General features: G+C 42.8%; 2 protein-coding genes across 2 annotated transcripts; both read right to left on the reverse strand.

Moving 5' to 3' along the window:
* Positions 1 to 7,775: 7,775 nt before the first annotated feature.
* LOC309517039 (vomeronasal type-2 receptor 26-like) lies at positions 7,776 to 12,686 on the reverse strand. The gene is made up of 3 exons (XM_082196048.1): positions 12,488 to 12,686; positions 11,882 to 12,008; positions 7,776 to 8,809 (listed from the first exon to the last, which is right to left on the reverse strand). Exon 3 carries the CDS (start codon positions 8,805 to 8,807, stop codon positions 7,908 to 7,910), a length of 900 nt encoding a protein of 299 aa, XP_082052174.1. The 5' UTR covers positions 8,808 to 8,809; positions 11,882 to 12,008; positions 12,488 to 12,686; the 3' UTR covers positions 7,776 to 7,907.
* Positions 12,687 to 14,622: 1,936 nt separating this feature from the next.
* On the reverse strand, positions 14,623 to 17,504 carry LOC309517030 (vomeronasal type-2 receptor 26-like). The gene is made up of 2 exons (XM_082196033.1): positions 17,135 to 17,504; positions 14,623 to 15,708 (listed from the first exon to the last, which is right to left on the reverse strand). Exons 1-2 carry the CDS (start codon positions 17,465 to 17,467, stop codon positions 14,815 to 14,817), a joined length of 1,227 nt encoding a protein of 408 aa, XP_082052159.1. The 5' UTR covers positions 17,468 to 17,504; the 3' UTR covers positions 14,623 to 14,814.
* Positions 17,505 to 17,839: the final 335 nt, after the last annotated feature.

Raw genomic sequence — 17,839 nt, forward strand, 5'->3', positions numbered from 1 at the left:
TATTTCTGTGTCCAAATTCTTTTGAAATAGCTGTGAAGTGAGCTCCATTGCAGCTGTTGTTATCCACACTATACCATTTGGTAGACTTGGTGGATGTTCTGCAAAATATGGAATCCATCTCAAAATCATCATTGAATAAGAGTCACCATAAAACACAACCACACTGGCTGTACTATTCAGAAGTTCTTTATGTATTTTTAATCCATCTTCAAGAATTTCATCAAATTCAGTGGCAGACTTAAACATAGGGATTCTTTTTATAAAGTCAAAGCAGACACCTCTCTGGGAAAATTTTGGTAAAGCAGTCTGCAAAATCATTTCACCATTTTCATTATCCATTACTAGTACTCCAATCCATATCCATTTGAAATAAAGAAGCAAAGAGAGAATTCCTGTGTATTGAAGTGCTTGATGAGGAACCATCTGGTAGAAAGAAATTACTGGGTTTCCATCTGCCTTCAATGGAGCAGAGCCATATATGAGCTAAAGGGATTTTAGGGGAGAGAAAGAAAAGATGTAATAATACAATGTATATTGCATATTGAAGTTTTCAAGAGCATTCATGGAAATAGGAAACCAGTGCTTTCACCTCTGCTGATGGAAGCCAACTATAGAATCTCATAGAATTGAATAATGCTAAAGTAGGGAATCAAGAGATAAAAGGAACAACTGGCAAGTTTGGCCTTGGAGTTCAAAATGAAGCCGGACAAAGGCTAATAGAATTTTGTTAAGAGAACAAGCTGGTCATCACAAACACTCCTTTCCAACAACAAAAGAGATGACTCTACACATGGACGTCACCAGATGGGCAGCATCAAAATCAGATTGATTATATTCTCTGCAGCCAAAGATGGAGAAGCTCTATACAGTTAGCAAAAACAAGACCTGGAGCTGACTGTGCCTCAGATCATCAGCTTGTGATTCGAGGACCCAATCCCCACTTGGGGAATAAAGACACGTGGACACAGAATGTAAGGTTAATGGGTAAGGTAAAGGCCACAACTTTATTGATTACAGCATGTGAGAAGGTATTGGCTTAGGCATTGGGCCACGGAACATTAGACTTCACCCACTCGTAGAGGGGTGAGTCTGAGGAGGGGTTAACCACCAGTAGGCGAAGCCTGTTGATGATAATCCAACTATAGGCTCTCTTCCTGATCTCACCAAGGGTCGTGCCATGGCCCCCCGCCACACAGGCATCGGACAGGATCCACGACCACTGGGTTCCTTTAGCAGAATACCCAAAATTGTCGGGGAAGGCGATGGCCACACCTTGCCCCCCGAAACACCAACAACACAGGTTAAGCTCAGTTTAAGCTGGCCAGTAGCAAGAGAACACAATACCCCCCCTCCAAGCCTCGTGGCAAAGTACTTCCCTGTCTTCCATGAGCGTAGTGACAACGACCTCTTGACTTGAAGAAAATGTGTGTGCAATGGTGGGGAAGGCTGGCGCGGCTGCGTTTGAGCAGCAAGCCACGCCCCCGCCGAGCTTCCCTATTGGGTGCCCAACTGGGGAGGGGCGTGGCGCCAGCCCTGGAATTGAATCAGGAGGCAGAGCGCCCCCTGTATGATGCAGGAATAGTCTCCCGCTCACAACCCCTTCCCTCCTGGGAGTAGGAAAGGCTTTCTTATAGCAAAATTCAAACTTAAACTGAAGAAAGTAGGAAAAACCACTGGGCCGGTAAGATACAATCTAAATCAAATCCCTTATGAATACACAGTGGAAGTGAGGAACAGGTTTAAGGATTTAGATTTGCTGGACAGAGTGCCTGAAGAACTATGGATGGAGGCTCACAACATTATACAGGAGGCAGCAACAAAAACCATCCCAATGAAAAGGAAATGCAAGAAAGCAAAGTGGCTGTCCAAAGAGGCCTTACAAATAGCAGGGGAGAGAAGGCAAGCAAAATGCAAGGGAGATAGTGAAAAATACAGGAAATTGAATGCCGATTTCCAAAAAATAGCAAGGAGAGACAAGAAGGCATTCTTAAATGAACAATGCAAAGAAATAGAGGAAAACAACATAATGGGAAGAACCAGAGATCTGTTCAAGAAAATAGCAAGGAGATATGAAAGGAACATTTCGTTCAAAGATTACCATAATAAAGGACAAAAGTGGTAAGGACCTAACAGGAAGCAGAAGACATTAAGAAGAGGTGGCAAGAATACACAGAGGAATTATACCAGAAATATATGGATGTCTCGTACACCCCAGGTAGTGTGGTTGCTGACCTTGAGCCAGATATCCTGCAGAGTGAAGTCAAATGGGCCTTAGAAAGCACTGCAAATAACAAGGCCAGTGGAAGTGATGGTATTCCAGCTGAACTATTAAAAATTTTAAAAGATGATGCTGTTAAGGTGCTACACTCAATATGCCAGCAAGTTTGGAAAACTCAGCAGTGGCCAGAGGATTGGAGAAGATCAGTCTACATCCCAATCCCAAAGAAGGGCAGTGCTAAAGAATGCTCCAACTACCGCACAATTGCACTCATTTCACACGCTAGCAAGGTTATGCTTAAAATTCTACAAGGAAGGCTCAAGCAGTATGTGGACCGAGAACTCCCAGAAGTGCAAGCTGGATTTAGAAAAAGCAGAGGAACCAGAGACCAAATTGCAAACATGTGCTGGATTATGGAGAAAGCTAGAGATTTCCAGAAAGACATCTACTTCTGCTGTGTCGACCACTGCAAACTATGGCAAGTTCTTAAAGAAATGGGAGTGCCTGATCACCTCATCTGTCTCCTGAGAAATCTCTATGTGGGACAAGAAGCTACAGTTAGAACTGGATATGGAACAACTGATTGGTTCAAAATTGGGAAAGGAGTACAACAAGGCTGTATTTTTTCTCCTTGCATATTTAACTTATATGCAGAATTCATCATGCGAAAGGCTGGGCTGGATGAATTCCTAGCCAGAATTAAGTTTGTTGGAAGAAATATCAACGACCTCAGATATGCAGATGACACAACCTTGATGGCAGAAAGTGAGGAGGAATTAAAGAACCTTTTATTGAGGGTGAAAGAGGAGAGTGCAAAATATGGTCTGAAGCTCAACATAAAAAAAACAAAGATCATGGCCACTGGGCCCATCACCTTCTGGCAAATAGAAGGGGAAGAAATGGAGTCTGTGAGAGATTTTACTTTCTTGGGCTTCATGATCACTGCAGATGGTGACAGCAGCCACGAAATTAAAAGACGCCTGCTTCTTGGGAGAAAAGCAATGACAAATGTAGACAGCATCTTAAAAAGCAGAGACATCACCTTGGCAACAAAGGTCCATATAGTTAAAGCTATGGTTTTCCCAGTAGTGATGTACAGAAGTGAGAGCTGGACCATAAAGAAGGCTGATCGCTGAAGAATTGATGCTTTTGAATTATGGTGCTGGAGGAGACTCTTGAGAGTCCCATGGACTGCAAGAAGATCAAATCTTTCCATTTTTAAGGAACTCAGCCCTGAGTGCTCACTCAGATCGTGAAGCTGAGGCTCCAGTACTTTGGTCACCTCATGAGAAGAGAAGACTCCCTGGAAAAGACCCTGGTGCTGGGAAAGATGGAGGGCACAAGGAGAAGGGGACGACACAGGACGAGATGGTTGGATAGTGTCTTCGAAGCTACCAGCATGAGTTTGACCAAACTGTGGGAGGCAGTGGAAGACAGGAGTGCTTGGCGTGCTCTGGTCCATGGGGTCACGAAGAGTCGGACACAACTAAATGACTAAACAACAACAACAACAGCAACAACATTCCAATGCTCAAGTTAGGGATTCAAGGCTGAAAGAATATACACTGATCAATAGCCATCAAGCGGATTTATGGCTGAGAGGAAAATGCACTGAGGTTTTCCTGGCTCAAACTTTGCATCTATAATTGCTAGATTACAGCAACACTCTCAGAGCAAAATACTTATTGCCCAGTTAGGCACGTTATTTGACCAATGACAGCATCGAAATAAGGAAATATGAAACAAACCCCAACCAAATGCCAATCAGGTTGAGGAGGAAAAAAATCATTTCCACCCATGTCAACTAACAACCCAAAATATCACATTTAAACTCCTAAAATAAATTCAGTAACACAAAGAAACAGCAACACTCACAGCATCTTAAAAACCATATCAGAAACAGGATCCTAAAACTCAGTTTGCATGTAAGATTCATAAAAAGGAAGCCTCAGTATTTTTAAGGCCCACATTAATGTCTTGAAATAATAGTATAGGAAATGTGGGGGTCACACAGAGGGAGGGAGGGAAAGAGAAAGCAGAGTTGACCTACCTGTGGAACCTTATAGTTTTCCAAGAGCGTCGCCACATTCATGGAAATTGGGGCATCCACTCCCCCAATGACTGCTATTAGATTTTTCTGTTGCTCACATATGTAGTTAGGGATAAATCTCTCCTCTGTGGATAAAAGTAGCATTGTAGCATGATAAGTCCTCCTTGCATTGCAATAGCTGTCATAGATGTGGAAGCCCAAAGTGAGATTGGGTAAGAGGTGAGGGTTTTCATTGATCTCTTTGACTGTGAAAGCCAAAGCCAGGATGTGCTGGTAATGCTTAGGGACTATGCTGAAAGAAGTGTGAGATTCTTTTTCAGAAGGATATTCCATACTTAGTTTACTTATTACCAATGTGTTCTGTGCCTCTTTTATTAACAATCAATTATTACAGTATTTATACATAAGTTGGATATAAATATAAAAAATTAACTATGTAAGCAGTCACATTTACAATATAAAACTCTCCATTCTGATTAAAATAAGTTTTTAGATTTTTATCATTTATTTCATTATAAAGCTCATTTGAAAATAAAGGTAAAATATAACCAAACAGATGGGATGGTGTTTATTTTTTAAAGCTGTCAGATGGAGCAGACTGAGGGGGCAACCCTATGGTAAAATCCACAAGGAGGAGCATTTTAGGATGCACTGGATCTCTGGATCAACCATGCTCAGTTGGCATTAAGTCCCCAACCCCAGTTCAGTTGAACATACTGTATATCAGCATAACCTGGTCATCTTAACCAAGCTGGCTGTGATGAAGCTGGTTGAGCCAAGTTGGTCTGAGACTGAAAAAGGGAGCATTCCAGGAGCAAGGCAGAGGTGGAATCAGAGAGCGGAGACTTTGTTAGATCCTAAGCATGTCCAGCTTGGTCATGTGACCTGGTAACCTGGCATAGTACATATTTTAAAAGCAGGTTTTCCCTAAGCCAGGCATGGACAGAATAGCAGCAGGAGCCCTGCTGGCAAACAGGGTTTAGATCTGGAGTAACTTTATGTCGCATTAATTTGCTGTATCTTAATTCACACTAGCTTTTGGTGGATAGGATTTCTCCCTACATTTTTTGTTCTTTAACTGCAGCTCTAGCACAAATTATCTAAGTGGCAATTTTTATTGAATAAAATAAATTAATACAATATTTGGAAAGAAAATCAAACAATCATTTAGGCCTTACACAAATAGATCTGTCAATGTTGGCAGGGGTTCTTCCCTGAAGGCTAGTTCACTGACGATGGCACCAGCATGATAAGCAATTCCACCAATTATGAAGTCTCCTTCTTGATGATATTTGTGAAGCGGAGGCTGTGGGTAATAGATATTGCACTGAACAGCATGAGTCTTGCATTCCATGGGAGGAAGCAGAGGCAACAGCAAAATGACTAAAACTACCATCCTCGGTACAGAAGTCTGAAGCCTGGCATATCCAAGAGCAGAGCTGTGAACCCCTGTCTTTCCCCAGTGCCACTCCATATCCCTGACTTTCACTGGATATATTTATGACAACCTTCACACTCTTTGCTCTCTGTTCTGCTAACAGCCAAGGAAGTCCCACAGGGGTTTGGCTGAACATCATAACTAATGACGCTCCTTCTGACTAGCTAATTGTGTAGTTAATTATTACATTAACAACAATTCCTAAATGGAGGATGTGGAATCCTTTGGGAATTAAGAAAAGTTGTTTGTCACATATTTTGGAAAGAAGATTTCCCTCACGCTTTAGTTAGATAGGAAGGCATGATGAAGTTTGGAATGAAGAGAACACTGGATTCAAATCTTTGTGGTAGGGGTCAGCAACAAGGTAGTCATGGATGCATTATGCCTGCGTCTCCTTCCTATTGCACCATGAGCAGTCTCAATAAATGCTGTCTCATAAATCCACATTAAACAAGAGGATGTTGGTCAGAATATAATGGGGGGGGCAACTGAGATTCATTGATCCCCTTAATGCACCCCTTTTATCAGACAGCTTTGAGTTTGAATGTCAATTATGAGACACTAAGTAAGATCTTTGCCATTTGTGATCCAGCAAGTTATAGGCACTGACTCACCCCTAGATATATGAATGAATGAATGAACCTTAATATGCGTCAGTCATCAGCCATAGCAATAAAACAACTACAGTCATACCTCAGGTTCAAGTTGCTGCAGGTTGAATGCATTTGGGTTGGGCACCACGTTACTTCCGGGTTTCGCCACTCGCGCATGCGCAGGCAGTTAAAATGACATCACATGCAAGCGCGGTGCAGTGATTCACGACCTGCGCATGCGCAGATGTGTGGACGCGGGTTGCATTAGCTACAGGATACGAATGGGGCTCCAGAATGGATCCCGTTCATATCCAGAGGTACCACTGTATACAATATACAAAGAATAGAAATAAAAAGTCAATTACATAAAATTTATTTTAGGGTTTTGGATCAATAGTCAAATAGTATCTCTTATTCTGATTGCCCCAGCTAAAAACCTTGCAGCCTTTGCTGTCACATGCTCATCTTGACCTGCCAAGAGAAAGAACACTGTGGTAGTGGTTGGGCAACCCAGAATGGACAATAAAAGAGGGGTGATAATCTCATTTCTCAAGAGTGCAGGCCAGAAGGACATGCGCCAACGATTCGGTACTGCCATCTCCTCAGGGATATAAGCGTTTTTCCTGTGGAATCTGTTGGAATCGTCCCTCAAGTACATCCAAGGGCAACACATTCGATCTTACAAGAGTAAAAGCGCATCAATATTTTCGAATTTCTGGGTTATGCAGATACGGTGCCAGAGAGTCAAAATGGGAGGGTGGAGAGACCCCTATATGAATTCTGGCCTGGCAGCCTGCTGTCACTTGCTAAAGGAATGACAACCAGGAGGGAGCATGTCTTAATTCTCTATTGAGGGAGTTCCCAAGTCTGTGTGTAGCCACTGAGAAGGCCCTCTCCTGCTTCCCTACCAAGTGAACCTGTGAGGGTGGCAAGAACAAGAAAAGGACTTCCCCCAAAGATCTCAGAACCCGGGCTATTGAGGCCATTAACAGTGCACATATGGAGCCAAATAATGTGAATAAAAGCTGACTCTTTGAAATAAAAATTCTTCCGTGCAAAAATATGGTTCAAAAGATTTACTACACAACTTTACTCTGAAGCAACGTGAAACAAATAAAGTTACATTCAGATAGTTGAATATGTCTTATACTTGTCCAAGCGTAGCACACTTGGATTCCAATATATATAGCTTCAAGTGCTAAAATTCCAAGCTTTGTCCTTCCTCCATTCCAGTCTCCATTAGCCTGAGGCTCCTTTCTTTGAGAGAGATAAGCATATGCATAGACTTGTAATACTAGACCTTCCATGTGATTCTAAGCTAAGCACCTTGTAATTGACCCAGCTGAGATACAGCCCCACTTAATCTAAAACTGCTAGACTCTTCTCTCAGCTTTTCTTTAGCTTCAATAGAAGTTTCCATGCCATGCTTCACAATCTAAATACAGACACATTACAGATTTATTTTCAATTGCAGTGTACAATTAAACAATTTTATTTAACACAGGAGCTCACAATATGATAAAGGAAAGAAGATAACATAGCAGAACAAGAAAATTTTAACCCCTTGTCTTGTGAACTCTATGCATGCATTCTATGCACTCAAATTCTTCATGTCTTATTTCTTATTAGATGTTCCCTTTCATTCAATTCAGGCCGGAACACAATAATGTAGCATTTTGGTGCAAAGATGCAACCCAGCAGGCCAGCACCGGATGCTAAGATAGAAAAGATCTCCACAGCAACCATGTATTTTCCCTTGGTGCTGAGGTAGGTTGGAACAAAAGATACCCAAACACTGCAAAAGACCAGCATACTGAAAGTGATGAACTTCGCTTCATTGAAACTGTCAGGTAACTTCCTGGCAAAGAAAGCTGCAGTGAAGCTGACAAGAGCCAGGAAGCCCATGTAGCTCAAGACAGAGTAAAACATAGTCACAGAGCCCTCATTACATTCCAGTACAATTTCTTCAGTGATTGAGTGCATGTCAACATCTGGAAATGGTGGCGAAGATGCCATCCACACAGTACAGATGCCTCCTTGAATAAAGGAACTGGAAACCACAATGGCAATAGCCAGTCTCTTCCCCACCCACTTCCTCATCCTGGATCCTGGCTTGGTGGCCATGAAAGCCAAAACCACTGTCATGGTTTTTGCTAGCACACAAGAAACAGCCACTGAGAAGATAATGCCAAAAGCGGTCTGTCGGAGGAGGCATGCCACAATTCCAGGTTTTCCAATGAATAGCAATGCAGACAGGAAGCAGAGCAGCAGAGAAATTAGCAGCATATAAGTGAGGTCTTTGTTGTTTGCTTTGACAATGGGTGTGTGTTGGTGCTTCAAAAATGTTCCCAGGACCAAAACTGTGAGCACAGAAAAAGTAAAAGCAAAGCAGGCTAAACTGATGCCCAGAGGTTCCTCATAGGACAAAAAGGTTGTTTCCTTGGGAATACACATATCCTGATTCTTATTTGGATATTTTTCTTCTGAGCATATATTACACTCGTTCATGTCTGAAAATGAAAATACGTGGTCTTAATCAGAGAAAGTGAACACATATTCTGTAGAAATCATGTCTACCTGTATTATGTTGCGCCCCAAGGCCCCCAAGCTCTTTCCCAGTAAATAACTTCAAACGGAAACATAAATTTAATTTTAAATTTTGGCGCAAAATTTAGGCCACAACTTTATTGAGTGGTATTGCCTAGGCAGGACGCGGGTGGCACTGTGGGTTAAACCACAGAGCCTAGGACTTGGCGATCAGAAGGTCGGCGGTTCGAATCCCTGTGACGGGGTGAGCTCCTGTTGCTTGGTCCCTGCTCCTGCCAACCTGGCAGCTTGAAAGCACCTCAAAGTGCAAGTAGATAAATAGGTACCGCTCTGGCGGGAAGGTAAACGGTGCTTCCGTGCGCTGCTCTGGTTCACCAGAAGTGGCTTAGTCATGCTGGCCACATGACCAGGAAGCTGTACACCGGCTCCCTTGGCCAATAAAGTGAGATGAGCACCACAACCTCAGAGTCGGTCATGACAGGACCTAATGGTCAGGGGTCTCTTTCCCTTTCCCTTTATTGCCTAGGCATTGTTCAGGGACTATAACTGAATCCTGCCTCTCTGGCTGGCAGTCTGTAAGCGTAAACACCAAACGAGGGAGAAACATTGGTGAAGATTGATTGAAGCTCATCCCGGTGTTCCTGTGGTCCTGGCATGGCCCTAGCTCCTCAAGTGGACTTCGGACGAGATCCAGGACCCCCAGATTCCTTTACCAGAATACCCTATTTCTGGAGGGGCAGGTGATGACCACACCTCCCCTCCCACACATTTGTATAAACCAATGCCTAACCGCCAAACCTTACAAAGTTGTGGCGATTGCTAAGGGGGTAGGCGAAAACCAAGTGGCTAAAGCCAATCTGCCAAATGGAAAAATTCCTAGCCAGCCCCTGCTCCAAAGCAGGTGATCCAATCCAAAGCAAGGCCAAAACAGTAGCACCTAAAATAGGGAGCGCGAAGCAAGTGCTTCACTCCCATTGTGCTGTTACATGTATAGGTTCCTGGGATCACGCCACTCACCCCAGTTCATTCAAACAGTCAAGCGCGATCCTGGGGCGCAACAGACAAGGCTTCAGCCACGCCTAGCAACAACACACCCCGTGGGGGTGGCTTAAGGGTCCCAAGCACAACCAGGACCCTCGATTTAGGAGGATCACATTTGTAATGGCTATTTTTTTCCATGTGTAATGATATTTATATTCTAATATACAATGTCATACATTTGAATACAAAAGTTTTCTTAAGCCCTATTAAGTGGTGTTTGGAGTTTTAACTGACATCTGCGAGGAACATTGTATGTTACAATAATCTGTAAGCAAAATAAGGCTAGGAGTTATGCCTATTTTGTGTGGTATTGAAAGTGTTCTTTAAACCATGGTGTCACAGATAAAAAACTCACATTTTAACCACTAGACTAGATAGGTATTATTTTCACCTTATTGAAATGCTCAAAATTACCGTATTTTTCGCCCTATAGGACGCACTTTTTCCCCTTCAAAAATGAAGGGGAAATATGGGTGTGTCCTATGGGCCAAATGCAGGCTTTCGCTGAAGCTTGGAGAGCGAGAGGGATCGGTGCGCACCGACCCCTCTCGCTCTCCAGGCTTCAGGAAGACATCCGCAGCCTAGGCAGCCCTGTGGGAGGTCCCTCAGGGCTGTCTAGGCTGTGAATAGCAGCCAGCTTCCCGGAATGTCGGGCGCCCTGAAAGCAGAGCACTCGGCGCTTCGGGAACACATCCACTGCCTAGGTAGTCCTGTGGAAGGTCCCGCAGGGCTGTCTAGGCTGCGGATAGCAGCCTGCCGCCCGGCGGGCAAGGCACCCTGAAGCAGAGCGCCCCTCGCGCCGGGCATACATCCGCAGCGTGGGGAGCCCTGCAGGAGTTCCCTGCAGGGCTCCCCACACTGCGGTTACAGCCTGCCACCTGGCACGCGGGGCACCCTGAAGCAGAGCACCCCGCCTGCCGGACAGACATCCGCAGCGTGGGGAGCCCTGCAGGAGTTCCCCGCAGGGCTCCCCACACTGCGAATAGCAGCCTGCCGCCCGGCAGTAACTCGCGCCGGGCAGACATCGGCCAGTCGCACAAGCTCGGGGGACAGCAGGGAGGCGCAGCGCCGCCATCCCGCTGTTCCTCGACCTGGTTCAGTTTCCCCGACCTGCTTTTTTTTGGGGGGGGGGAAATAAAGGAAAAATTTTTTTTTCTTTATTTCCCCCTCAAAAAACTAGGTGCGTCCTCTGGGACGGAGCGTCCTATGGGATGAAAAATACAGTATTCACATAGCAAAACGCAAAGCATAGTAATTTTGGAAGTCCTCCTCTACTGGAACAAAAAGTTGCAATCCCTTTCAAAGTTAATGGATTAAAAAATAGAGCAAAAACCCTAATTTTTTCTTTTTATGAATTTCCAATTATTTTTGTCTGTACTGCTCTGTTTAGGTTGGTCATGTATTCGGCTCATTCTTCATTTCTTCCTTCTATCTTTGTAAATTTCCATTTTGTCATGGAAATGTATCTGTAGCATTGTGTGTTGTGTTAGATGAATAGATTGTGGGATCCAACGATCATAAAGAATTGGTCTCCTGCTTCTGCAGAAAACCGAAGGATCTAAACACTCTTCAAAGACTGGACCAAGTGAAGTTCATTCCTAAAACTTTTTCTTTCAGGCTTATTGCCACTGATGATAAGTCAGAAAACCATTTTTGATCTCTCGATCTGTGTGTGTGTGTGTGTGTGTGTTTGAAGCTTGAGCATACATTTGGAAGTTATCTTCTCTGATAAACTGTTACTAGTACTGCCCATTATCTAGCTACTGTACAAAAGCCACTGTACTTAATGCCCCGCCTTTTTCCCTGACAGGGACTCTGAGGCAAATAATTACAGACACAAACCAGTTTCTTCTTCAGCAACTACCTACAGGATTAACAAACATTTCCATCACATGCTAAACCTGGTATATAGTCGTTAATTTGTAGGCACATTCCTCTGAATTCCAGCTAAAGCCATTCACTTGTAAACTGTACAGTTTGTGCAGAATACTCACCCTCCTGAGCCGAAATCTTCCCTTCTGGACATGGGATGCAATCATAACAGCAAAATGGCTCCCCATCTTTCACTCTTTTCCTAGTTCCGGGATGGCACCGCTCGGTACATAAGGAAAGAGGCTGAGACTAATCCATACATGAGAGCCCAGAATAGTAATTTTGAGAATTTTGAGATGAGAATATTTTAGCCAACTTTTAGGTATTCTTAAGTTACACTTCCTTTCAGTAAAGTATACCAATTGTGCTAGCAAGTGCAATATTTTTTAATCAACATGAGAATTATAGTACAACAGACTGTTAAGAAACCATATTCTGGAAAGGATGGAGCTTGATTAAGGGCATAGATTGTGATTCCTTGTATATATAAACCAGTCAATAGATTTCGTTTTTATACTTTTTCCAAACAACTTCTCAATTAATATAGACAGGAATATCTTATCCATCCATTGTAATTTTTCCATTTTCTAAAAAGTTCCAAACCAGACTCTCAGTATTTTATTGGATTTCCTTATTTATAATTAATCTAATTTTAGACATCAGGGCAGAATGCAAGTGCTTACTCAGAACCAGGTGTCTTACTCAAATGGGTGACCATTGAGACTTACCTGGTTAAAATGGCTGGGCCAAGTTATGGAATCCCCATTGATGGTCAACTGTTGGTTGGGATCAACATTCCCAACCTTCACTCTTTGAAATGATTGGTTTGAGGAAACAATCCAGTTGATCACATCAAATCCAGCCACTAACTCTCCATTCTCATCAAAGGAAATCTTGTCCCCACCGCTGTTGTTAAACAAGACACGTCTGAGAAAAATATGTAGCTGGTTTGAGGAGGAGAAGGGAAGAGTTGAGAAAAGGCTGCAGTTGGATCGTTGATAGTAAAGTCATACCCTGTTTATGGTTTTTGGGTGAGAAGGTATTTGCGTAGACAGGCAGAGTCCCCAGATCCCAAGCGCCCCCCCCATCACGTGGAATAACGACTCAAGACAATGTGCTATGGGATTAAATTGGCCACTACTTTATTAAATTTCAAATGTGGGTAGACCTTGGCTCAGGCATTGGGCGTTCTCCCTCCCCAGTCCCCAGCCGTGGACCTAGGGAGCTTCAGGGTTATCCAGTGTGTGTGGGGGGGGGGTGGGTGGGCCGGCTCTGGAGAACATATGTTCAAGCAGAGCTAGCCGCCCCCGTTACACCGCCACCGCAGGGGAGAGCAATGACGACCTTTCGGCGTACAGTCAAAGCCTCCCTTCAGAAACCCCTTTAACGGGGAACCCTGGTATCGCCGCCGCAAAGAGGAAGATGGACTAAAGGATTCCGCCCAAGACCTGATACCACCAAAGTTGTGACATTTTGCTACGGAAAGGCGAAACCTGCCAATGTAGGGAAATTCCTTTCCGGTCCTTTAACAGCGATCTTAACGTAGCAGCGCCCACATACCTGTGAAGATAAGTTAACCTGCAAAACCTATGAAGAAAAGTTAACCTGCAAATGAAGACATTAACTGAGGGTGGGTAGGGTGGGAGAAGCTCTGGAGCCAAGTGAGGATTCCCAGGTAAGATCCTCCCTCTATTGTGTGGGCAGGTAATCCCTCCCCTCCCTGGCCTGGTCTCCTTGGCAACGCTTCCCCCAGGTGGGATTGGACAACTGACTGAGGTAGGCAGAGACCTCCAGGTATCCCACCTGAGGAAAGGCAAAGCCAAGCCTATGCTGATGGGGCTGTTCCAGATCTAGGGCTGTGTGCATCCATGCAAAGAGCGCCCCCCGTTTTAAGCGGGGAGCGGTCATTATGATAAAGAAGCTCACTCTTTGTAATTCAGAAAAGGAGCAGCAAATTCTACTAAATTGACTTTAAAGCACGTTAGGTTCTGAAGCTTCTGTTTCTATATTTTTCAGAGTGTTGAAACACGGTTAATGTTTCAATAGTCAATTAGGCCAACACCATCTTAGTTTGTGTTGACTCAGTGAGAAAATGACCAACTTCTGACACCAGAAAGTATTTTATTTTATTTTTTTAAAAAAGTGATTCAGGTGCCTAACTCATTAATGTATACTCGGAAGGTAGCATTGCAAAATACAACAAAAAAAATATAAGATGAACATATATAAACCTCACTCTTTGTAATTCAGAAAAGGAGCAGCAGTTTCTAATAAATTGACTTTAAAGCATGTTAGTTTCTGAAACTTCTGTTTCTATTTATTATTATTTTTAAATAAAATATGTGACTTCAAGGGGCATACATATTCATGTAGATCTGCTCCCAGAAGGCCTGGTTCAGGCTCAATAATTTAACAGAATGAATTAGATGCAACAAATTCATAACAGAATTTCTACCTATCACAAAATATGGAGCTGGGCTTTCACTAAAACTGCCATTAGCCCCAGTCTGTGTACAAAGTGGTCTGGGTCCAGTTACATATAGGTAGCCGTGTTAGTCTGCCATAGTCAAAATAAAAAAATTCCTTCCAGTAGCACCTTAAAGACCAACTAAGTTAGTTCTTGGTATGAGCTTTCGTGTGCATGCACACTTCTTCAGATACACTGAAACAGAAGTTGCCAGATATAGAAGGATATATAGATCCTATATAGAAGGGTCTGGCAACTTCGGTTTAAGTGTATCTGAAGAAGTGTGCATGCACACGAAAGCTCATACCAAGAACTAACTTAGTTGGTCTTTAAGGTGCTACTGGAAGGATTTTTTTTATTTTAAAGTGGTCGGGGTGATGGGAAATGTAGTCAAACAAAATCTGGAGGGTGCAACTGGTTGGGTTAACCTGGCTGATTGAGAGAATCAAATAGTAATTTAGAAATCATCCAGTAATTTAGGAAACGGAAAGGAAGAAGTGTTATTAAAGCGATATATGTTATACACCTTAGGTTGGGAAGGAATTGGGGACACAGTATTTATGCAAATTAAAGACTATTATAGTACATTTATGGTGCTCTGCCTCTTGACAATGTTGAGCATGTTACCTGCCACAATTGTTGATTCTGGTACTTCCACCCACCTCTTCTTTCCATTGCTTGATATTTGAATCTAGTTGAAGACATGTAGTGCAAAGCATGAGCTACAGCACAGACAGCATTGTAGATGCTGTAACTGTGGCCATTCATGCTCATCTCAAAGAATGGAGCAGGAAGTCTCTCTAGTTTCTCCTCCCCAGTACAAATATTCCCCATCACATCTTCCACATTTGGATCGGCAAACACACAGTCAAAGGCCTGTTGCCAGAAGTCTCTGATGAAACCATCTCCTTTTGTGCTTAAAGGATTTTGGCTCTCAACAAATGCTTTGAATGCTGGTATGTCATTGGAATGGACTGTGAAGGACAGGACACCATGGAATATTTCTGTGTCCCAATTCTTTTGATATAGCTGTGAAGTGAGCTCCATTGCAGCTGTTGTTATCCACACTATACATTTTGGTAGACTTGGTGGATGTTCTGCAAAATATGGAATCCATCTCAAAATCACCATGGAATAAGAGTCACCATAAAACACAACCACACTGGCTGTACTATTCAGAAGTTCATTATGTATTTTTAATCCATCTTCAAGAATTTCATCAAATTCAGAGGCGGACATAACCATAGGGATTCTTTTTATAAAGTCAAAACAGACACCTCTGTGGGAAAATTTTGGCAAAACAGTTTGCAAAAACATTTCACCATTTTCATTATCCATTACTAGTACTCCAATCCATATCCATTTGAAATAAAGAAGCAAAGAGAGAATTCCTGTGTATTGAAGTGCTTGATGAGGAACCATCTGGTAGAAAGAAATTCCTGGGTTTCCATCTGTTTTCAATGGAGCAGAGCCATATATGAGCTAAAGTGATTTTACGGGAGAGAAAGAAAAGATGTAATAATAGAATGCATCTTGCTTATTGAAGCTTTCAAAACCATTCATGGAAATTGGAAACCAGTGCTTTCACCTCTGCTGGTGGAAGCCAACTATTGACTCTCATAGAATTGAAGAGTTGGAAGGGACCCCAAGAGTCATCTAGTCCAAGCCCTTGCAAAGCAAGAACATCTCCTAAGGCACCTAGGACAGATAGCCATCCACCATCTAGATAGGATAGCCATCTAGGAAGAATGAAATATATCTGTTACAGAGGATTGGGGACCACCCCCCAGCAGATATATTCAACCTTGGGGGCAAAAGGAAGCAAGAAAATTGCAAAAAAACCCCAAAACACCAACACCACACCACCCCGCTCCAATTTCCACTGATGAATTGATTTGTCAGTGAATTCCACCCATACATTATATTAGCAACTCTTAGAAATACAACGTCAGGTACTGAATTTGACTATTGCAATGCTCGAGTTAGGCATTCATGGCTGAAAGAATATACAATGATCAATAGCCACCAAGTGGATTTATGCACTGAGAGGAAATGCACTGAGGATTTCCTTGCTCAAAGTTTGCATCTATAATTGCTTGATTACAGCAACATTCTCAGAGCAACATTCTTATTGACACATTATTTGTCCAATGAGAGCAGCAAAATAATCAGACTGTACAACGGTTATAGGATAAAATCAGACCAAATTTTGATTAACATCAGCAGGAAGTGTAATATTTGGCATGCCATTAGCGACAGGATCAGTTCATATTCCACAAGCCCCGTGATGATGGAACGGAGCCGCTGGATTTGGACCAGCCCAAGCCCATCCCATGGGTGTTGGCCAGGGTTCAACCTTGCTGTGGTGCAAGCCAAGCAATCAAGGTCCCACTAGGTAACCAGGGTGGAGTTTCCACCCAGGCAGATACACAACCCAAGTTTGGGCGTGCTGTGGTCAATCCTGCTCTCAGGCCCCTTATGGGGGTTCCCCTATACTATGTTGATCCTGCCTGATGCCATTTCCTCCTTCATACAAACAATGTTCTTCTGCCTAACAAAAAAAGGACACAATTTCACTAAGGAAACATGAAACAAACCCCAACCAAATGCGAATTAAGTTGAGAGAATAAAATTCATTTCCAGCCCTGTCAACCAGCACCCCCAAATTGCATTTTAAACTCCTCCTAAAATAAATACAGTAACACAAAAGAAACAGCAGCACTTACTGTACAGCATCTTAAAAACCATATCAGGAACAGGAGCCTAAAACTTGGTTTGCATGAGGGATTCATAAAAAAGGAAGTCACATTATTTTCAAAGCACATATTAATGTCTTGAAATAATAGAATAGGAAAAGTGGGGGATCACACAGAGGGAGGGAGGGAAAGAGAAAGCAGAGTTGACCTACCTGTGGAACCTTATACTTATTCAAGACTGTTTCCACATTGATGGAAATTTGGGCATCCACTCCTCCAATGACTGCTATTAGATCTTTCTGTTGCTCACATATGTAGTTAGGGATAAATCTCTCCTCTGTGGATAAAAGTAGCATTGTAGCATGATATGTCCTCCTTGCATTGAAATAGCTGTCATAGATGTGGAAGCCCAAAGTGAGATTGGGTAAGAGGTGAGGGTTTTCATTGATCTCTTTGACTGTGAAAGCCAAAGCCAGGATGTGCTGGTAATGCTTAGGAACTATGCTGAAAGAAGTGTGAGATTCTTTTTCAGAAGGATATTCCATACTTAGTTTAGTTATTATCACTGTGTTCTGTGTCTCCTTTATTAACGATCAATCATTACAGTATTTATATATAAGGTGAGAATATTTATAAGGTGGCCTACATAAATATAAAAGATTAACTATGTCACAAGTCACATTTACTGCAACAGCAACAATAACAATTATTTATTATTTATATCCCACCCATCTGGCTGGGTTTCCCCAGCCACTCTGGGCGGCTTCTAACAGAATATTAAAAACGCAATAAAACATCAAACATTATAAACTTCCCTAAATAGGGCTGCCTTCAGATGTCATCTAAAAGTCCGATAGTTGCTTATTTCTTTGACATCTGGAGGGAAGGCGTTCCACAGGGCAGACGCCACTACCGAC

This window comes from Podarcis vaucheri, assembly GCF_965113315.1.
Source record: "Podarcis vaucheri genome assembly, chromosome: 13".
Classification (NCBI taxonomy): domain Eukaryota; kingdom Metazoa; phylum Chordata; class Lepidosauria; order Squamata; family Lacertidae; genus Podarcis; species Podarcis vaucheri.